The sequence below is a fragment of the Gastrolobium bilobum genome, unplaced genomic scaffold (assembly GCF_033153095.1).
Source record: "Gastrolobium bilobum isolate Gb01-03AN ecotype WA unplaced genomic scaffold, APGP_CSIRO_Gbil_v1 utg908, whole genome shotgun sequence".
Taxonomy (NCBI): Eukaryota; Viridiplantae; Streptophyta; class Magnoliopsida; order Fabales; family Fabaceae; genus Gastrolobium; species Gastrolobium bilobum.
In genome coordinates, this window is record NW_026897979.1 from 71,771 (window position 1) to 94,468 (window position 22,698).

The 22,698-nt window shown below is 36.0% G+C and overlaps 2 protein-coding genes across 4 annotated transcripts; both read right to left on the minus strand.

The window, feature by feature from the left end:
• Window positions 1-2,213: 2,213 nt before the first annotated feature.
• Window positions 2,214-8,762, minus strand: LOC133311905 (E3 ubiquitin protein ligase RIE1-like). Of its 2 annotated transcripts, none has more exons than XM_061513032.1 (5): window positions 7,919-8,762; window positions 4,563-4,682; window positions 3,088-3,220; window positions 2,836-2,994; window positions 2,214-2,733 (listed from the first exon to the last, which is right to left on the minus strand). In XM_061513032.1, the coding sequence occupies exons 1-5, from the start codon at window positions 8,401-8,403 to the stop codon at window positions 2,572-2,574; spliced, it is 1,059 nt and encodes a 352-aa protein (XP_061369016.1). In that variant the 5' UTR covers window positions 8,404-8,762; the 3' UTR covers window positions 2,214-2,571. The 2 variants fall into 2 exon arrangements, with proteins under 2 accessions (XP_061369016.1, XP_061369015.1); XM_061513031.1 differs by having other exon boundaries at window positions 7,907-8,759.
• Window positions 8,763-9,913: 1,151 nt separating this feature from the next.
• On the minus strand, window positions 9,914-22,537 carry LOC133311919 (probable UDP-3-O-acyl-N-acetylglucosamine deacetylase 1, mitochondrial). 2 transcript variants are annotated; one of them, XM_061513051.1, is made up of 7 exons: window positions 22,418-22,537; window positions 21,824-22,132; window positions 20,935-21,141; window positions 19,698-19,799; window positions 14,771-14,835; window positions 10,770-10,914; window positions 9,914-10,300 (listed from the first exon to the last, which is right to left on the minus strand). In XM_061513051.1, the coding sequence occupies exons 1-7, from the start codon at window positions 22,466-22,468 to the stop codon at window positions 10,247-10,249; spliced, it is 933 nt and encodes a 310-aa protein (XP_061369035.1). In that variant the 5' UTR covers window positions 22,469-22,537; the 3' UTR covers window positions 9,914-10,246. The 2 variants fall into 2 exon arrangements, 1 of the variants encoding a protein (XP_061369035.1); XR_009751608.1 differs by lacking the exon at window positions 9,914-10,300 and adding an exon at window positions 15,105-15,421 and having other exon boundaries at window positions 10,859-10,914.
• Window positions 22,538-22,698: the final 161 nt, after the last annotated feature.

Consider the following 22,698-nt stretch of genomic DNA (forward strand, 5'->3'; position numbering starts at 1 on the left):
AATTATGCGCCCTCAGATTAATGAATAGATGTAATAGTATTTTAAAAAACTATTATTATCACTGTGAGTATTGAGAGAGAGGCAGTTATCAATTCACTTTTTTAAGATAAAAAAATCAATAACGATAATAATAAGTTTAAAGTGATTAATAATTATGTAGTTAAAAATTTAAAATGTTTGACTGTTAATATAATTTGTGGAGCAAAAAGTATTGATAATTTTATCCTTTTTATATTTATCTCTTTTTATTTCTTGGAAAGTTGTCTACGTAACATTTTCCTCTTCCAAAACTTGTATTACAACATTTCTTTTTCTTATTAACAAATTTACTGTACAGCGCAAGTTAGCACTTGGTAAAAGCAGAATGCCTTCGGTAGAGTTTTTTTTTTTCTCTCTCTCCGTCAAAAATATAATTTATATATATATATATATATATATATATATATATATATATATGAGGCAGGAGATTCTTACACTGGCGTAAGAGTTAGAAATTTTACACTCAATCTTGATTAAATTACTAAAAAATTAGAGCCCTTAGATATAATTGAGATCAATGATCAAGAGTGTAACTTACACTGGTGTAAAATGATAACCCTATATATATATATATAAGTGTTTAGATTTTTTTTTCTTTAATATGTTTAGATTTATAATTTTAATTACATCATTGATCTAGACCCAACATAGTGAAAAACAGGGTCCAATAAAGTAAGGCCCAAGCCACTTTTAACAATTTAGGCGACATAGTCTCTAAAGGTAACCTATATAGTAGAAGGAGTGCCTATCTCGCCTATACTTGGTCACCAAATCAGTAATTCTTAACTTATAAGAAATCATCATTACGGAAGTCAGTAGCTCATCAAAAGCTCAGACAAGTTGGCCACTTCAAAGGGTTAGTAAATAGGTAACAGCTCCAGTTTGTCACCCTAACTATGAATTTGAGGCTTGCTTCTTAAGGAATAGCTTGAGAGAGACCATCCTTCTCCACCAATGAACATGAATGCCGCCTAATGAAATGACGGTAACAAACAAGACACTTAATCATTATAAATACAAAGGTCATTAGCCCAAATATGCTATCTGCCTATCTCTCTTTAAATGAAAAGAACTGAGTAAAGTATAAACTGTCTTGAACGTCAGAATGTCTTTACAAATATCTCCCCCCCCCCCCCCAAAAAAAAAAAAAAAATTCCCTCATCAATAATCCAGTGGATCCAAGAAATCTTGTGCTAATCTCGCCAACACTTCATCCTATCTCGCAAGGCCTTCCGGTCTATCAGCAATTATATTCTCATTTTCTTTCACTTTGTCAACTTCCTTTATAATATGTTATAATATGTTGAAAACAGAAACCTCCCCCTAAAAAAAAAATAACATAATTGATCAAACCAACACTAATTGGACCGGATCTAACCACAAACAACTTTGTGTCATTTTTAATGAAACTACGTCGTTTTGATGTGTTTAGTTATTTTTTTTAATTTATAAAATTAAAATTAAAAAGAAAATGGAGGAGAGAGAATATTAAAACACACCAAAATGACGTAATTTCATTAAAAATAACATAACTTTGTGTCATTTAAAATGACAAACATTTTTTCCATAAAAGAAATGAAGAATAAAATTAACTTTTATATTTTCTTCTCTAAATATTGAATGCAAAAAAGAAAATAAAAACAATATTATTTACATAATAATTAATATGAACGTGTCAAGAATGAAAACTAAACAAACTAAATTATTGCTTCAAGTGATAAATATTCTTAATCAGATATCTTGAATTTAAGTCCTGCAAATTAAAAAATAATAATATTCTTGGGAACACCACCCCAATCTGTGCATTTCTCAGACTTTTCATTTTCTTCATATCCCTTTAATCTTTCCATTAAATAAGAGTCCCCACTTTGAACCATAGTTTTTGGTCTCAGTTTTAATCTTTACATGTAAAAGACAAGGGTGCATTTCTTTCGGAAGAGTTCATAGCATAATCAAGAAACTTATCCCGCCTTCAAATAAATTAAGCAAAATGTTTTGTCACATTTTTTGAACATAACATTTTATTGTTGAGGGGGATGTTATGCGTTCATACCATAAATATACAATACACCTGACAACAGATTTTACCGAAATAATAATAAAAAAAGAAAAGATTTTAAAAACACGATGAAAATGAATAAAACCAATTATTATTTCATAAACAGTAGTTCTGCCAAAAACTAATAAACAATTCATAAAGTGGATAAACTTCAAATGACTAAGGTTGGACTGGCCCATTTCCGATTTCTCCCATATGAACAAAGTCGAGACAAAAAGTTGGACAACTTTCAAATGACTCTTAACAGTGGATGAAATATTACTCAATTGACAAAAGTCGCTAACTTATTCATAAATAAATGCCCTACGATGCATAACTTCTAACCTATATCTTTTTTACTACAGAAATAATTAAGCAAAACAACAGTCAAAACCAAGCAACTTGGGAGAAGGTAAGCTGTTTCTTGTCCTGAAATTTTATCTATATATACACAACAACTGCGAAAAAGACCCTGTAGGGTCTTTACTTTTCCGTCAAACCTGTTCATTTCCCTTGAGAATATTGTACTTGCAAAGAGGACAAGTTGCATTCATCTTTAGCCATTTCACTATGCATGAAGAATGAAAATGATGGCTGCAAGGAAGAGCATGGATCTCGGTTCCATCCTCGTATGAACAGAGGCATATACAGCATTCCTGAAAAGCAAAACATTTACTAGGAAACCATCAATTTCTATTTTAGAGAAGTGATGAACACACACAAGACTGAAGTAAATTATGTGTTTCAGGAAAGAATACCGCATCCTCAGGTAAAAGTATTCGTTCATTTGCCAAGTAACCACTGCTGGTTTCTATGGGAACCATTGTTCCAGCTCTACCACTAGGCTTTTCTTCATTGCTTAATATTCTAAATCGGTATTTCGGAAGTATACTAAGATCTGCTTCTGACGCACCTTCCTATATTCTCCCGAATTGAGACAATGAGAACAATTAGAAGGTTCACAAGTATTTGAAATTTTTCAGTCAGTCTAAAATATTTTTTATTCATACCTGTCCTGCAACAGCATAGAGAATAGCAATGATGCAGGGCAAACAACAACAGAGGGCAATGCCAATCAAGCATGCCAAAACAACACAAAAGATGGCAAAGAAGACATCAAATGCCAGAAAGACAACAGCCAACCTGAAGAAATTCAGAAACAGATATCCCTTTCATTAAAGTCAACAAACTTTGCAGAATTCATCATACAATCTATCAACTAAAAAGAATTAGAGTAAACGTCCATTTGGTCCTCAACAGATATACTCAGCATCACATTTGTTCTCCATTTATTGAGGGCATCAAATTGGGCCTTCAATAGCAATTAATGAAATGAATTTTGTTCTATGGATCAATAGGATGTCACGTTAAGGACCAATTTAATGACACCAATTGCCATTGAAGGACCATATTAACATATTTATAAAATGGAGGAGCAAAATGGGCATTTACTAGTTTTTTTTTTTTTTTGAGGAAAAAAAGTCCTCCTTGGTTCTATTGAAATCTATAAATTTAAAGATAAAGGACTTTTAGGCTTTAGAGATATAAAATTATCCATTTGACCTTATTTAACATTTTAAGCTTTGAGGACTACTTTGAGAATGACAAATCAAAATAAAGTAGCACAACTGATTCCTAACATACTAGGAAGGATTATGCCAATCTAATCAGAAATAACAGACCAGCTTCTATTAAACCAAAAAAAGAAAAAAGAAAAAAAGCAGACCAGCTTCTAGTTTTTAGAAATTTAGATTTACATGGATAACTTCTTAGGATATAGAACCGATATAACAAGCAGAAAGATGAGTGGGTTTTTAGAATTTCAAGAGGACCATAAACAAGGTAGACCATAGAAAAGCAGATCATGCTTGTTTGCAGCTTATGTTGAAGTGCACTACTTAACAAAAGCATATCTTTAAGAGGCTTTCTCCAGTACCCTTGTTCTTTGTTTTTGTGAGGGTACCAGTACCTTGCAGTAATTGGTGATTAATATTTAATCAACCACCAAGGACGTGGATTAACTAGCACGAGGTTGTTTCAACTTAACCAATGATTTTAAGTACGAGTCCTAGGTACGCAGCTGTGTTAAAAACTTGATAAGAAAAGCTTTGTTGCTCTTGTGGATCTGCCTAACTCACACCGGATTAGTTATGTAATCGATGAAACCGGTGGAGAAATCTCAAAAAAATTATTTAATCACGTGTCTCACTTACTTGAAATATAAAATAAAAGAAATTATTTGTATATTTATAATTCAATTAAATGAAACATATTGCTAAATATTAGCTACTAGTTGCTAAGGGTGCCATACCCTCTTAAAAACAAAGGGAAAGGAATCTCCATCTGTCTATTATCCAAAAGAAATAAATGAATAGGAACATATCTTTTATAACTTGATACACGTGTGAGTCTACATGTGTAGATATCAGACTGTTAAAATTAATATACAAACAGTATTCTTAACAAGTTTGAAATAAAGACTTACCAGTACAAACGTGGAGCATCTTGCAGAAGTACATCACCACCAGAGACAACCCAGTAAAAGCCCACTATCCACCAAAGGAACGACACCCCGGTATTTAATGATTCACATCGTTTCATGAATCTGTTTTGCAGATAACCAAAATCAGTGCATACAAGTATTAGTTACATAGTACATTCCAACAAAGTATATGATAAAAAGCAAACTACGTGTAAGACTATAGTAGATTAACATGCTTTAGCAGCTATGGCACTTAGAAGAGGAACAAACATTTTATTTACTTTTCCCGAAGTGTATGATAGTCCTGTCCTGTGGACTGTGGTTAGTCCTCACATTACATAATATGAGGTACAGCTTCAGTGCCAAAAATATCAGCGCAAGGATTCCATTTACTCAATATAAGAAATTAAAATTAATAGATATTTACGAACAATTTTTGTAGCACGACTAACTCTTATTTAATCAACAACACTAGTGTCTGCAATCTATCCCATTTCTTGACTACCCCATGGAATCTTGGAGGCTTATAGCACATAAAATCTTCAGGTAGACAAAATAACTATTATCCTATCACATATTAATTAGGTCCAATGATAAAGTGGAAATCTATATCAGCGGTAATTAACCACTTCAAGGATAAACAATTGCAAAAATACAGAAAATTTGACTGTACAAGACTAATATAAAGGGGAAAATAATGAAAATTTATTGCAATTATATATGTAAAAATAAGAAAAATAAACTTTAATCCATCACAATAGAATGGTTTTCTTTTCCAATCATATCCTACCACATACAGGTAATAGTATGGCAAGCCACAGAGAGAAGAAGGAGAGGGCCAGGGGAAGGTCTGATGTGTAGAGATGAAAACGTATATCTAATTATAACATAATGCTTTCACCTGTAGGTTATTTGGTCAAAGTAAAGCAACCAAAAGTCATCATAAAATCTAAAAGAATATGTACTAATATAGCACATTATCAAGAACTGGAACATTCTATTAGTTACTTGGTCACCTCTCAATCAATTAATCTTGAAACTTCATTCAGACAAATATGACATACTTCAATTTCTTCACGATGTCCACAACATAAAACTACAGTCACGGAAACAACTCTCCTATCAACTCATGCTGTAAGTGCAAGCCCATAAATATTCTTATCTCTAACAAAGCCCAAACTCATATAATAAAACTTGAGCTGAAACTAAATTTACGCATGAAAAGCAGGAATAAGAATTTAACACTAGACCACTCACTCAAAGAGACTCATATACTATGTCAATGAACCCACTCCCCTATGTTTCAGAGGTACAGGTTCACGTATTAGATACAATATGCAAATACAAAGGTTTTTTTTTTAAAAAAGTTTGGTATACAGGTAAGACATTTTACATTAAATAAATATTACACAAATTCTATACATATAAAACAAAAAATAACTAGAAAATATATATTCAATCTAAATAATACCAACATTAATATATTCAAATACTTCAATTAATTTCTGTGTTACATATTTCTTTTCATTAAACTTTTTAGAAAAATTGCTTTTGATAAAACTTTCTTATTTTTACAATTTTGAAAATAAATATCACAAAGAAAAGGAAATAAAGAAAGAGAAGATATTTTTTTATATTTCAAAATAAACTTTCAGGTGTCAAAGTAATTAATGTTTCCTAAGAAATTAATAATTTTGTTAATTTAAAAAAAAATTCTTTTAAAAATGTTTTTTAGGTATTTCTTTAATTGTAAGAAATGTAATCTTGGATTTAGCAAAATAAGAGACAAAAGTCAAATACATAAAGAATGAAGGCAGTAGGGAGGAATAGTTCACACTTCACACACAGACAGATAAGGGAAGGTTTAAGAAAAAAAAAAGCAGGGAATAGAGAGGGAAGAGTAGAGAAGCAAAGCATGCAATGAATGCTGACAGCGAGAATGCTAACAGTGCAGTAGGCAGAAGATGCCAGAGACAGGGAATGGCAGCATCCAAGAAGAAAGCTTCAACGATGCAAGAAATCCAAAAGATTGTATCGTCAAAGTCAAACCAGAGAAGACAGCTTCAAGAACAGAATAACCCATGGGGGTCATCGCATTTTGGGGAAAAAAAGCAGCCACATAAAGTCATAAAGACAATGTTCCATATCAGCCACTTATCCTGTTCGTATTGGGGATGCCCTGACTGGCTGATTAGTGTTGCCGTGTATTGGCTCAAACAAAACCATATTGGACATTAAAACGTGTGTCTGTGCCAAAAAATAAGGATCTGCCTGCCATATCATTTGCAAATCCCTCAAAGTACAGGTTGGGTGAGTTTTTTGCATTTCAATGCATCATAGACTGTTAGGTGTAGGGCTCAAAAATATATTTATTTCTAGCAAATACTCCATCCAAACTAAACAATAAAGAAGGCTACATCCATGGTCAAGACATGTACAGTACAGGAGATTAAAATGTAAAGATATTAAATAATGTCAAAAATGACACTGAGATCCCTTCTATATTGTTGAAGAATGAAGACAATGAATAGTTCACCCTCATCTAGGTTGAGGAAGATTGCGAAGCACATACTTTTGCCCGTCCACGTCATTACATTAGACAGCCACATATTCCACACACTCCCCTGCACTGAAAACCTTTAAATTCATTATTCGTGGCCTCTTCACTCAACTTGATCAACCAAACTGATCAATGTAGCCTTTGCACACCTTTAGTCACCACCTCAAGCAAACCTAATTTGTTTGTCCATAGTCTCTTGATTGCAACACTATGTCTGTGTTATTAAGTCCAATCATATACTATAAACTACATAACTGTCAATCCTAATTCCAAAGCACCGTATTTTTACACCACCATGAAAAATTGGACCATATTCTCAAGCACCAGTAACTAAACATGACAAAAGTACAAGCCACTGAATATTTATCAGGCCAACTGCACCCAACTTGATAATTTCCTTTTCATGAACACATAATCCTCTACCTAAATTCTGTTTAGGTTCTCCATCGGTTCATTCACAGCTGATATTACCAAACCACAATGCATTTTCGCAATACTAGTAAACTCAACTAAACACTCACAAAAACAATTGCTCTAGTTCCTGCTCACTTGAGTTCCTCCACAATAACATCATCCTACACACAACAAAAGCACTAAATTCTCCAAAGCACACCAGAAATCATAATTTCTGTTTTCCCAAAAACACTCACAACTAAAGTAATGAAATCAAAAACCCTAGCATCCAAAAAAAAGGAACAAATCAATTTATAAAAAATTCAGCTAAAAATATCAATTAAATCAAACCTCAGCGATTTAAAAAGGCGAAACAAAATTGAACTGAACCCACCCAGAGCGAAACGAGTTCACAGAGCTCCCATCGTTGTCGTCGCTGTCGTTGCCGTCCTCAAACTCACCGGCATCACTCTCCACGTCCTGCGCTCTTCGCCGCCGTCGCGCATCTCGTTGGCTCCGGCGCCGATACTGGAGCCACACAAGCAGCACGTGCACCAGGCACTGCAACGAGTACCCGATTATCCAAACCCGAATCGGCGTGTTCGGCTTCTCGTCCACGGTGCAGGCCAGCATCACCGCCGAGACCACCGCGAAGGCCATATTCCACGTCATGTCAAGCGCCACCACCGGCTTCGAGTAGCCCCAGTCGGCGCGGCGCTCCTCCAGCTCACGCGCCGCAGTCTCACGCACCAGCATAGACGGTCCGCGGCGGCCGGCGGCGCGGCCAAGGAGGAGAGCGAGGGTAGGGGCCCGGGAGACAGTTTCATGACGGGGACGGAGGAGCGGCGCGTGGGTATCCGGCGCCTCCGTGACTGTGGTTTGTGATGACATGGCTAGGCTATAAAGAGAAAACGTGTTTGCATAATTGAAATTAATAAGAGAATGAAATTATTAAATAAATAGGTAAAGACCGTAGAAGTAGAAATTGGACTTCTGGAAGAAGAAGAAGAAGAAAAAAAAGCACTTTTGGGATGATAACTAAAAAAATTTAAGTTATTCAACGCCGCGCGCGCGCGTGACTGTATGGTTTAATAGGGTAAACGGTGAACGAAGGGAGAAGTGATTAAAGAAGGAAGCGATTGTTGAGTGATGCGTTGAATGTTAGATACAAAGAGAATTGGTTGTTGGAAACGGTGAGTTAACAGAGACGGGCCTCTAGTGAAGTTGAAGAAAGCTAAGTGTAGGTTGCATTACCACTTACCTCTTCCTGATTGCCGTTGTGAAGTTTGATTAAAAGGACGGTTATACCCTTTGTTGACCTTCCAATTTCCACAGTGCACAGGCCAGTTGCTATGTTTTTAATTATTTATTCAATGAAATCTAACGAGTGGGGCAAGCTTCGAGATACTGACCAAAATGTCACTGTTCATCAACTTTTTTACCTAAATACCACGCGAACAGTGTTATTTCCCAATCTGCCACGAAGGCAAGTTCGCTTCTGACACAAGCGACCTCGGTTTGTTGACGTGTCACATTTTTAGTGGATAACAAATATTAAATTTAAAAAAAAAATTCAAAAAAAATGAAGTTCGCCTACCATGTAGGCGAACTTGATTAAAATATAATTGGAACCGAGGTCACCTGTGTCAGAAGCGAACTCTGACACCACCAGGAAGCTGACACGTCAGCAAACCGAGGTCGCTTGTGTCAGAAGCGAACTTGCCTTCGTGGCAGATTGGGAAATAACATTGTTCGCGTGGCATTTAGGTAAAAAAATTGGTGAACAGTGACACAATGGTCACTGTTCCGCAAGCTTCGATATTGTCTTAATTAATATATATATATATATATATATATATATATATATATATATATAAAATATTTCTCCAGAAATAAATACATATTTGTATACATGCCATAGATTGGTGTTAAGACATGGAAAGATTAATCCCTAAGGGAAAAGATTGCAGATAAATTATTTATATTTATTCTCAAAATGACATTGTTTTGATATTGAAATCTTAAAAAATTATAAATATAAAGACTATTATAACCCTGAAATAAATTAAATTTATAAAAATACCATAATTTTTGCTCAAAACGACGTCGTATTGGACTTACTGCAGATAACTTATCTACAGTAACTGCAAAAAAAGCGAACCCTTTAATTAATGGATTTTATAAGAGTTATGTTGTAGAAAAAGTAATTGTGTTATGTTATAGATATTTGTTTTGCGTGTCAGAGTTTTGTTTTTTTTTTTTGTTTCAAAAATTACGGGTCTCACAAAATGCTGTGTGTGAAGGAAAGTTGTTGTGGTCATGTTAAATGATAGATACAAAACCCTTAATTAATACATAAATAAGTCTATCAAATGGCATCAAGAAATGTTGATGTTGATTATGGCTATACGATTTGCTAAAAAATTGAAATTATAGGAAATTGAATTGCTTTCTTTTACAAAGTTTTTTGCTTGGATGCTTTCATTTACAAAGCTGACACAGTGGTCGAAGCAGAACTAGAGGAAGGACTTCGGTCTCCTTCTCGTCTAGCTGGTGCCAAAAGAGAGAAACAATGGAGAGAGACAGAATAATAACGTAAGACGTTTACACATTTCAGCATCTCTTCGAGGCCACCTTGGCTGCACAGAGGCTCAAAAGCATCAGGCAACTACTTCAACAAATGCACCTATTACTGCAATATCTTCTTGGTTATCAGTGGCAACATGTTAGCCTTTCAAATCATTCCCATCAGGCGGCGTGCCAAATCAGCATGCAATGCATGGCCACCCTGCATCAAGCATAAAAACCATGTTCATCGCAGAAGTAGCTTCTTGAGCATAATCAAAATCTGGGAATAGGATTGAAGAACACAGTTCTTTTGCAGAGGGTCAACAAAAAGGCCACTTGAGTACGATTCGATTAGTATTCATACATATGATATTTGATCGATAGAAAAAATATATAGAATATTTTAAAATACAATTCTTATAAGATAATTACAATATAATTCATTAGATTTGTGAATTTTGCACCGCCTAGACGAAATAAATCAAGTTATTTCTTTGTTCTTTCTTTTATTTTTCTTTCAACTTCTGATAAAAAAAAAGTGTTGACAGATAATCTCTATAAATATTTCAAAAGGGATTGGATAAATTACGTTGCACAAGATAAAGCATCAGCACTTGTGACATGATAAAATCAAATTCATGAATGAAAATATCTAATATAGGGAAGAACAGAGAACAAAAGACACATGCCTTGTAAGCTACAATGTGTGCCACTGGGAGTCCTTGATTCCCAAACTGAGCAAACAGCGAGAGATCACCAATAAGATCTAAGATCTTGTGTCGACAAGGTTCATCACTGAAATGCAGAGGTGGATTCAACCAACCTTTACTGGCACTGCAGAAGAAAACAGTACTAATTATAAAATGACATAGAAGCACAATAGACAAAATGTGCACGATCAATGCATAACTTTCTCAAGTATCACCAGAATCCAAAGAAATAGCTACACACTTTGCTGCACTGTACTAACAAAATTCATTTGGCTAGCATATCACTTAATCAAAGGTACTCCAGTCCAATCTACAGATTCAATGAGATTATTTCATCCTAAAGTTACTATATGTCAGATGTGTATGATTGACTACAACCATGTTTGAGGTTTCCACTAAAAACATTTGCTTATTCTTTTAAACTACTTGAGCTTATATGATTGTGATAATTCAATCATTCTTGCCATGGGGCCTAGGAGAAAATAAAAGGTTATCATGCTAGTGTGTGTAATATGTATTTGGTTCGGCTTGTACTAGTCAGCTACAGATTTCTAAACTCATGTTAGAAAAACCTGGTCTGATCTTATTCTTTAAGATGAAGGATAAATTTCTAAAACTGGGTCTTATGGGGTGCGATGCCTTATTTTACGGAAAAAGAATTTATGCTCTAGAAGTTTCATGTATTAGTTTCAAATAAAACCCTTTAATTCTGAAAGTTATAGAAATCCATGATTCAAAAAGAAGAAATTCTGTCTTCTAAAAATGTCAGCCACTTGGTCATCAGTTTTGCCAAATTGTAACTTAAATTGCTCTTCATCAATGAGGTCTTCAGTGAAGTTATTATGGACTTTGTGGCTGTGAAATATTTGGATTCTGAGTCAATGATCTAATTAGCGTATTGTCAAGACAGATTCTTGATGGGAGTCTTCACAGGCCAAAGATCTAGTTAGCATTGTGCTTGTGAATTATTCTTTTAACAAAGTTTCTTCAGGACTTGGTTTTGAACTTGATGGTACCATTATCTTTGTTGAGACCTTTGGGATTATAGTCACCAACTGGTTTTACTTCTTATCAATAATCATACGTCGTTTCTCATAAAATTTCACATTTACTACATATCACTTTAGAACAAACTTCGCAGCAATCACAATATTTTGATATAACAAGGAATATAAAAACCATCTTTGTCAAGTTTTGGATTACCTCTCTTGGTTTGGACAATAATTTCACCTTGGCCTTCTATGCTAATGGACTTAAAACGTCCTAGTTTCACTTTTAGACTTGGATTTCTCATCCAAAGGAAAAAATTTATAGCTAAACATATAATTTGTTAATAAGATTTGAGAATTTTTTATTGTAAGGAGACAGTATTACATAGATAACTACTCTTGATTGAAAGAAACCTGAACACTCTCACAAATCATTCACCAAACAAATGAGAGAAAAAAATACAAAAAAATAAAAAAATAGAAAACAAAATAAAATGGACAAGAAATCTAAAGGTATCTTATTTTCTTTTTATTTTTCCTATCCTTGGCTCTAATCATATGATTGCTACAACCAATATCAACACAATAAACCCATCCTTCATTTACACTGGTGGAAATATATTAAGAGTAAAACCAGCTTTTAGTCCCTCAAAAATACAAGATTTATCAATTTCATTCCACGGCGAAATTTTTTGACAATCTCATCTCTCAAACCCAAAATCCGAAACAATGTAGTCCCCCCATCCATCTTACGGAGACAATGTTAACAGAAGTTGCTGGAGTGCATCATTTTTTGTTGATGTGGCCAAGTCTATTTAGTTCAAGTCAGGCAAAACAGCATTTTTTCTTAACAATCCCTAATAAAAAAGGACTAACTAGGCTTGACCATATCTGCATAAATAGTTCACATCAGCTTGGAGCTATAAAGCTCCCGCTATGCATAAAGTCCAAAGAATGGTCAGAGGTCAGACCCATTGTGTGGGTCTAAAGTAAGCGGTCTTACCTTGCATTTACAATAAGCTGAATACATGAATTGAATCTGTGACCTTGGGTCACATGACGACAACAGTCACTGTGCCAAATAGTTCACTTTAGCAACCATCATTAATTTTAAAACAATGGTTTCCATTTGCGGACCACATCACTTGGGGCAGCCACATCACCTCGCATTTGCATGGTGATTTCCATTCACACAAAAAAACGGTGCAATGTAACACTGTCATGGCCACAATGTCCCAACTCCACAATGCAATAGCTTTCGTTTAAAAATCACAATAGCAAACTTGAAGGAATTTCGATGCCACATCAGCCACAACCCATAATCCCAATAACTGCAACCACTGAAATTTAAAACCAGAGCCGTATCCTTAGATGGATGAAGGAAGACACTGTTGGGAATTTTATGATAAAAGTTATATGTGAAGGAAGAAATTGATAAGCTTGTATGACTAAAATATGGTTTTGCTCATAAGAAATTTTCTTTGAAACCTCTTCCCTCCAACAACAACAAAACTCTTTTCCCACTAGGTGAGGTAGGCTACATGAATCAAATGACACAATTGTGTTGTATCCAAAACCAATTCTTCAGAGAGGTCATTTAATTCTAAATCCTTTTAATGGTTTCACTTAGAGTCTTTAATGATCTACTTCTTCTCTAATTATTAGGCTATCCTCCATCTGATCAGCTTTTCTAATTAGGGCTTTTGTTGGTCTTCTTTTCACAGTTCTAAACCATATTAGGCACAATTCTACTATCTTTTCCTCAATAGATGCACTCCAACTTTCACTCTAATACATTCATTCTCAATCTTGTCTTTTCGTGTATGACCACTCATCCAATGGAACATTCTCATCTCTACAACTCTTATGCAACCCATCTTGATATGAAGTGTCTTCCTTATTTTCTATTTAAAAATAAAAAATCCTTCATTTTACCCCTTCGGACAATCTATCACATTGTACATCATGTAAATCAGCATTTATTGCGGTCTTGGCTTGACCTACTTCTACAATTCTACCGCACCCTTGATTTAATCTCTTCCTCCTCTCCATCCACATCATTCATCTTAGATTGAAAAGCTTGTTGCAATGGTTGTTATACATCTGCTCATTCTTTTCTCATGAGCTTCAAGAGAATTAGTTATTTCAAGCGAAGTATCTGTTGTAAAGATTTGGATTTTTCTAAAATTATGCGGCAAGCTGCTATGAAATTTCTCAACAAAACTCATTCACGATGCTATCACCATAACTTCTAATTTCATTAACAATCCCAACCACTTGTAGAGAAATCACATACCTTTTCATTTATCCTCCAAAGGTTCTAAAGCTTGATTGAAACAACTTTCTCTGAGCCTTTTAACTCATTTCGCAGAATATCCCACATTTCTAATATTGAACAAATGGCCTATGCATAGAGAACTTGCAAAGCCATTGGTTGTGGTTGCTTTCAATACCTTCATCTACAATTACCAAAGAGCTTGGGAAATGAGAGACGTTCTCATTTAGCTGCTCTGGAAATCATAGCATTCAGTATTCACCATCAAAGACAGGAATTTGGCTTGGGAAAATTTGGAAAGATGTTTCAGTATTGGGATATGAAAGGAGGATTAGAGAACAAGACCACTAATAGAAAAATCTAAACTGATCTTATTCTTTGACATTAAAGTATAAATTTCTGATATAATAAAGCCATAAATATCATAAACAAATAGTGACTTATTTAAAGGAAACAGTGCCTTACTTTAAGGATCTAGTGCATAGATTTATGGTCCTTGTTTTATGGACCTAGTACCTAGATTTATGCCTAGGCCTGTGCTATATGTAATAATTCAAGCATTAACCTATAGTGGAATTTCTAACATGTCATTTTTGCTCCGTAAACTTCTCTGCTCTTTAGTACCATAGGCTATCAAATTTGTTCAGTAGCTATCATATTACTGACTACCGAGCATCAGTAACAGTTATAATGCATACTTGTACCAAAGTATTTACCTACACACAATGGCATTTTCTAGAGAACCCCCTTTGATAAGTCCAGCATTACGCATTTGCTCGACCTGCAAGATATTTTAAAGCATGGAAACCAGTGTTAGTCGCATATTATCAAGCATATACAACTAAACTCATAAAAGAAGAGAACTATTTACACTTGAAAAGTGATTCATAAGCCATGCATATGGAACTATAGCTTGTTTATTTGTAAACTGTACCTATATTGATAGGTAACATACTGTTAAGATCCTACTCCAAGGTATGAGACTTGGAGTCCCACATGAGAAACATAAGGTTCTGATGTGGGGTTTATATGGACTTTGGGCTCTCTTACCTCATGGGCTAGTTTTTGGCGTGCGGCTCTTCCAAGGTTCGTATCAATTGGTATCAAAGCCTTCCACTATGTCTCCCGGTTGCAATTGAGCGGCGCGGGTGGTGATGCTAGATTTCCAATGTTCGCCCAAAGACTAGCGCAAAGTCAGCCCGCATACGGAGCGTGGTGGAATGCTACAATCCTACTCCAAGGTATGGGAATTGGAGTCTCATATGGGAAACATAAGGTTCTGGTGTGGGATTTATATGGACTTTGGGCTCTCCTACCTCATGGGCTAACTTTTGGGGTGAGGCTCTCCCAAGGTTCGTATCAGTTACCTACATTCATTCCAGAATCAAGACAAAACCACCATCCAGTATATCATTTACTTACAATGACAAAAGAGCATCATAACATTTTGTACAAAGGTTTTAGTGGGAGTAAGGTTGTCTGGACCCACAGAGAGGTTATTATTTCCAAAAACATGAAATACAAGTACACTAGCGCCTCCTTATATGAAAAGGAGCATATTTTGTTGCAAGAGCACCAACATAGTACAAAACCATACACAGGATGTATGACTCCAACAGTAAAAGAAAACACAATAAACCCATGAAAACTGCTAAGAGACATAATAAAACCATTCATATGCCTTTACCCACCAACTTAAAATCTTGGGAAAGCTAGTTCATGACATGGTGTCAGGGACTCTATGACCAAGTGGTTTAGAGTTTGATCATTGCAGTCCTATCGTTCTAATATAATGTTAAATTTAAGCACAAGGTAAAAAAAGAAAAGTGCTTTATCCATGCTTCAAAACCCAAAGGGTTCTCGAGTGAGGGACATGTTAAGAGACATAATAAAATCATTCAGATGCCTTCACCCAACAATTTAAACTTTTGGGAGAGCTGGTTCATGACAAAAACCACAATTGTGAGATCCATACAGCCAAACTAAATCTCCTTTGTAGCATAAGGATACTAATTACATGCCCACTGAAATCAATAAAGTGTGTTTTAATTTTAAATTTTAACTCCATATCTCGAGCTCCCATCCCCTTAAACTTATCCTATCTCAACCCTTTCCCTATGAGTTTAACAAACCCTAAATAGCTTTTGGCATTTCCCAAAAGCATATAAAAACTATTTTAAGAGCCAGATTTCTAAGAGCCATCATGAAAGGACAATAGATTACTGATTAGTCTCTTTCTCTTTTTCACATAAATAAAGGCGGCAAAATGGGCTCGGCCTGGCGGAACGGGCTAAGTTTTTCAACTCGCCAGCTCGCCAAGTCGTTTTTTTTTTTTATGTAGATTGGGGAACTGATTCGCATACATAAGGCTCCGACGAATGGATCAGAGATTGTGAGGAGTACCATATCTTTGATTCCACATGAACGCCTCCTCTGGAAAGATGTTCTTGAACTTATTTGCTCGTCAGACAAGGAAATTGTAGGCCAACTATATGTTCAGCATGTTATGAAGCCCTTGCTGGGTCCCAAGTATGTTGATGCTGGGGTATGTGAATGAGTGTTGCATTTTTGCTCCTACATAATTTCCCTGATCCAGATTTGATGTTGGAAACCCATTAACCGAAAGTGGTTATTTTTATCATCCTATGGTCATTGTCTGTCTCTGTTCTGACCAATTTGTAGTATTGAAAAAAATGGGTTTGGTGAATTGCCCTAAATGGGAAAGTGCATTAGTGGAACAAAATTTAAAAAAAAATATATGAAAGAAAGTGCAACAGCACCACAAACTGAAGAAAATGTTAAAATTATAATTAAATAATAAAAAGGGAAGAAAAAGAAAGAAAAAAAGAAAACGTTGAAAAAAAAAATATAGGCGGGTTGATGGCGGGGCGGGGTGGGGCTGGCGGCCCGTTTTGCCACCTCTACACATAAATAGCACCAACAGAAAAAATCATATCATTAGCTGGTGAATTTTCTGCAGCCAGAATTCAACCCATAGGTGCCTGTCAACAAAAGTGCAGCATGTTCTGCAACATGATTTTTCCCGCATTCCTAAAATTCATTGCTGAAAATAAATTATAGATCCTCTCTATCGCAGTAATCTTGGAGAAATTCCAATTTGAAGTAGATAAAAGCAAAACCTACAAGCCAAAGAAAGTTACCTTGTTCTATTGCATATCATGCCATATTTAAGATAAGTGCAATAAACTTACAGAGGATAGGCTCTTCCTTTTTCTTTAATTATTTAATTTATATTTATTTAAACTCGCCAACGTCATTATTTGTTGCCAATGTCTACATAGCCAGTTCAAAGGTGGATAAAAGAGTAGGGCTGTGGTAGGCAGTCAGAAACGCACTTAAAATATTTTTGAAACTTTATTACATGGATCAAGTTCAATTAAAACCTTAATATGAAACTTTAGAAGAAACTGTAAAGAACCTTGGGATACACAACCCCAAAAGCTAGCTCAAAGGGTGAGAGTGCCCAAGGCCTTATAAACTCCACATTAGTTGCACATACAACCAATGTGGGACTATATATCTCAACACGCCCCCTCACACGAGAGCCCATTGGGCTTGAAGAGTGGACAATGCAACAGGCCCAGCCTACCTGTGCTAAGAAACTCCACAAGAGAAAGTGGGGGACGGCGAGGCTCTGATACCATGTAAATTACCAAGAGACAAGAGGAAATAATAGTAATCCTTGTTGTATTAAACTACACAACATTGGTGCTATTATATAGCAAACCAATTGAAGAATACAAAGAGACACACTCAATGTGGGACTTCTTTACACTATTAACACTAACACTCTTAACACTCCCCCTCAAGCTTTAGCATATAGATCATATGCTACAAGCTTGATACATAAATAATACTCCCATTAGGAACCAAAAACAACAATGCTACATCAACGAAATGAAATGACTAAGTACAACAAATCAACTGGAATGACCATCAGTCTGAAGAGCTGATAAAGAGACAGTGCTGGAATGGACATCAGAGCATGGATGGTGCCGGAATTATCATCGGCAAGACAACTGAGCTGACCAGGACATCAGCATCAAGATCCCTCTCAAACATTTCATTTAACAGTTGGTGAGCAGCCGTGATTTCCCCTTGACTATGCTACAAGCTTATTACAAGAAAGACCAAGTAACATAACATCAAAATAAATCTCCTAAATGAGAAACCAAAAATCAACAATGTGCTAAAAATGGCGTCGAAATGAACATCAACATGGAAGATGCCGGAATTATCATCGGCAAAGACAATTGTGCTGAAATGACCATCAGCAACATGGACGGTGCTCCCCCTCAAGAGGAACTTCTAAACAGTGCCGGAATGATCATCAGCAAAGACAATTGTGTTGGAATGACCATCAGCAACATGGACGGTGCTCCCCCTCAAGAGGAACTTCTAAACTGTGCCGGAATTATCATCGACAAAGACAATTGTGCTGGAATGACCATCAGCAACATGGACAGTGCTCCCCCTCAAGAGGAACTTCTAAACAGTGCCGGAATTATCATCGGCAAAGACAATTGTGCTGGAATGACTATCAGCAACATGGACAGTGCTCCCCCTCAAGAGGAACTTCTAAACTGTGCCGGAATTATCATCGGCAAAGACAATTGTGCTGGAATGACCGTCAGCAACATGGACAGTGCTCCCCCTTAAGATGGATGATGAATAGTATAAATACTCCATCTTGGGAAGAAAGAAGATTAAAGAAAAACAAAGCTTGAATCGGAAAAGTCGCCGGAGACGGCGGTGGGTCGTTGGAAAAGTCATCGGAAACGGTGGTGGATCGCCGAAAAAGTCGCCGGAAAGTCATCGGAAAAGTCGCTGGAGACGGCTGTCAACGGTGGACGACGCGGTCAACGGTGGTCGGTCAACGACAACGGTGGTCAACCCAACAACTTCCCAAGGATCATTCTTTTCTGATGTGACAGATCAGTCTAAGCTGCAGTCACAGAGCATACTAAGAAAAATAGCTAGCTTGGGATACACAACCCCAAAAGCTAGCTCAAAGGGTGGGAGTGCCCAAGGCCTTATAAACTCCACATTAGTTGCACATACAACCAATGTAGGACTATATATCTCAACATGCCCCCTCACACGAGAGCCCATTGGGCTTGAAGAGTGGACAATGCAACAGGCCCAGCCTACCTGTGCTAAAAAACTCCACAAGAGAAAGTGGGGGACGGCGCGGCTCTGATACCATGTAAATTACCAAGAGACAAGAGGAAATAATAGTAATCCTTGTTGTATTAAACTACACAATATTGGTGCTATTATATAGCAAACCAATTGAAGAATACAAAGAGACACACTCAATGTGGGACTTCTACACTATTAACACTAACACTCTTAACAGAAACGATAGAAAATAACTTACTCTAAATGGGTTTATTGAAAGTTTGATTTTGATAGAGCACATTGGGGTCATTTGATCCATGCAGTTGAATCCACTTAGAGGGATAAAGCATGGTTGGTGTATAGCTAGTCAAATTTACCACCATGTGTTGTTCAAGTACCACAAACAAGTGACATCTTAAATCTTAATTGGTTTTCCGTTGACATATGGCAACATAAACAAGCCAATAACCACACTACAAATCCAACAACTTTAGAACTAACCTCCTCGTAAATGCAGAAGGTTCTTGACAAAGCTATCTGCATGGAATAAACCAAATAATCCAAGGGGGTTGTAGAAAACCACTGGCAGCCAATAGCAGGTGCCTGCAAGGTGTATTTGCCCATTATTTGATACCAAATCTCTACAAAATGGTTTAAATCTACTATATCAAAATCTCTTGAATGAAAAGTTTTAACGTACTTGTATTCTAGTATTCTTTGGAAACAAGTTACAAATATCAGCAGCCTTAAAGACAAAAGCATCATTACACTTGTGATTTCTTTAATTTTTTTACTTGATGTTTACCCTACAAATTGATTAGATCATTGTGAATAGTAAGATAGCAAACATAGAAGAGGAAGTAGAATCTTTTAGAACAGGTCATCTAAACCAAAACTAACAGGAAATATTAAGTCAAAGCAAGATGCATTCTTTTCACTTCAATCAATGAAACACCTGCAGATGCTAAGGGTCATAAAGTCCACTCTTGGATCTTCTTTTAAGAGTTAAAGTTTTTAGCCATGTAGGCAAGGTATCAAAGCTCAGTGGAACAATTAATCTTGACTTATCTTGCCAACTTTAGTAATCTTATAATTAATTTTAGAACAAAGCAGTGCAAAGTAGTTCCCCGCGTTTCAAGTTTAATCGTGAGTTTTTCTTTTGGATAGAAAAAGAAATTCAATAAGAGAGAAGAGAATTACAAAGACAGGAGGATAAGATGTCCACCACCAGAAAACTACAAATAAAATAAAATATAATGAAAATTACAAAGAAGCAGCGGAACAAAACTCCAGACTAAAATCACACAATGGCAGCCTAATCTCTACGCAAATCTGAAATGGCAGCTTTTTGTCTATTTCTCATGAAGAATAAGTACATAATCTCCTTTGAAAGGCAGGTAAAATATATTCTTTCACCCTTAAAAAATTAGATAACTTATGATGATCTAAAGAGTAAAACAGAAAAACAAGCAAAACTTTTCATTTGAAGTATTGTAATCTTTATAACTAAATGCTATAATCTTGAATCTATATTCTAATCTAGAGGTTCTTCTCATAATGAGAAACAGATTAACAGGGGCAAGCAATGCTCAAAGCCATGAAACATAATCATTTTGTTCCATTATTAGGTGTCCAGTAAGCATAGTGTATTGAAGAAAACAGAAAGTACATAGAAATCTCTGCCTGAGAAAAATCTAATGATTGATATTCTCAATACAGTGTATCAATCTATCTTTACCTGTGGAAAGCTGATGCCATAAGTTATTTGAACCACTTCAGAAGGAAATGCAGCAATAAAAGAATCATTTCTCCAAACATTCACTGGTTCATTCACATGTGGCGCCATTTTCTCACAGCTTTTGCCCTCGAGATCAGTTGCCACCTTTAAACCAACTTCTTCTACTGCTGCCACCCATTCCCTTGCTGACCCATCAAATATAGGAATCTGTATGAGAAATTAAGGAAACAAGTAATTCTCTAATACAAAATATTTATTACAGGAAATGAAATGTAAGAGGGGGGGGGGGGGGGGGGGCAAAGAAAATTTATTTACGAATGGTTTTCCACAAAATACTATCTTTATTTTGATGAAGCAGTGCCAAGAATAATAAACCACTCACCATTTAACCTCGACTAGAGAAGGTGGGGTGAGAACAATTCTTGTACGCAAATTTACCAATTCATATTTGCAAAGAGGCTCTAGTTAGATTGAGCGGGGTTCATTTCACAATGGGTATCTAATAACTGGGACAGTTAGCAAGCTTATGGTTAAACAACGTTGAACGTTCATGTGCAAATAATTTCTCATCAGCTGATGGAAATTGTTATAGTTTATTTTGTTTGCCAACTATTTGAGTGTATAATTGTTGAATATTTTGTTCAAAACTGGATTAGGTAGTAGTAGTAGTAGTAGTAGTAGTTGAATCCAAATATCACAGGTTGAAAAAGGTCACTTCACTTGATTGCTGGTACCTTTGTTATTTATCGTCCTTTCTACGAAGAATTTCTAGACAGACGAATAATGGTGTGAAAAAGAGAACATACGATAACAGAACATGTTCACTTTCCAAATTTTATCAACAAAAGTGAACTCTTTCATTTAATCAAACCACATTTAAAAATCTCACCTCAGCATCATTCCCTTGAGCATCCGAATTCTCTATCTCAATTCTACAATTATCAACACCAGCAGCCTCCAAAGCAGAAAGCAAGTGCTCCACGGTTTGAATTCGAAAACCGTCTTTACACAAAGTGGTGCAGAGAGGCGACACCTGAGCAAAATCAACAGACGCTGGAATCGAATTGGAGCGAAAATCAAAGTACCTCCCATGGCCAGCGAATCCAGGGCACAATCTCACCGTCGAAACCTTTCCCGAATGTAAAGCCTTACCCCTACGCTCAACGCAACCCGCTAGGGTTTGCTGAAACATGCCGGTCTGCATAAACAAGTTAATTCACTTCATTAGAACAAGTTTCTGTTTGGTTTCTGAGAAATGTCGGGAAAACTGAACGAGTGATTTTCATTAGTTAATACACGCCAACAGGAAAATCAATAGAAAGCATAGGGAGAGAAAAGAGTATAGGGAAGGGTGCAGCCTTTGGTGTAAGTATAACAAAGCATTTCAATGAGAACCACTCAGCAGATAGATAGATAGATAGATAGATAGATAGATAGAAGAAGAAGAGAGAGAGAGAGAGAGAGAGAGAGAGAGAGTTCGAACGGGTTTCCATGAGACGAGTTTTGACGATCGGAGAGCGCTGAAGGCAGACATCGTCACTCAGGGGAAGTCAGTATGTAGTGACCAGCACGGACGGCAAAAAAAATCCAGGCATCCTCGGTGACGGGACACGTGATGATGGTACTCTTAAAATAAAGTTTAAATACCCTTTTCGCCGCTGAAAATTTTTGACTAAGCCTCGTCTGGTCCCAACGATAAAAAAGATTTATTTTGGTCCTTAATTTTACAAAAAATAGTGTCACGGTATTTAACGGCCCAACTAA

Excerpts from the sequence above, each read along its gene's own strand:
- LOC133311919 (XM_061513051.1), bottom strand. The coding sequence starts at position 22,468 with ATGTCTGCCTTCAGCGCTCTCCGATCGTCAAAACTCGTCTCATGGAAA. Across the intron at positions 21,142-21,823 it reads CTCAAGGGAATGATGCTGAG|ATTCCTATATTTGATGGGTC; the intron begins GTGAGATTTTTA and ends TTTCTCATACAG. Across the intron at positions 14,836-19,697 it reads CCTTCTGCATTTACGAGGAG|GTCGAGCAAATGCGTAATGC; the intron begins GTTAGTTCTAAA and ends AATATCTTGCAG.
- LOC133311905 (XM_061513031.1), bottom strand. The coding sequence starts at position 8,403 with ATGTCATCACAAACCACAGTCACGGAGGCGCCGGATACCCACGCGCCG. Across the intron at positions 4,683-7,906 it reads GTGAACTCGTTTCGCTCTGG|ATTCATGAAACGATGTGAAT; the intron begins GTGGGTTCAGTT and ends TCTGCAAAACAG. Across the intron at positions 2,995-3,087 it reads TCTATGCTGTTGCAGGACAG|GAAGGTGCGTCAGAAGCAGA; the intron begins GTATGAATAAAA and ends GGGAGAATATAG.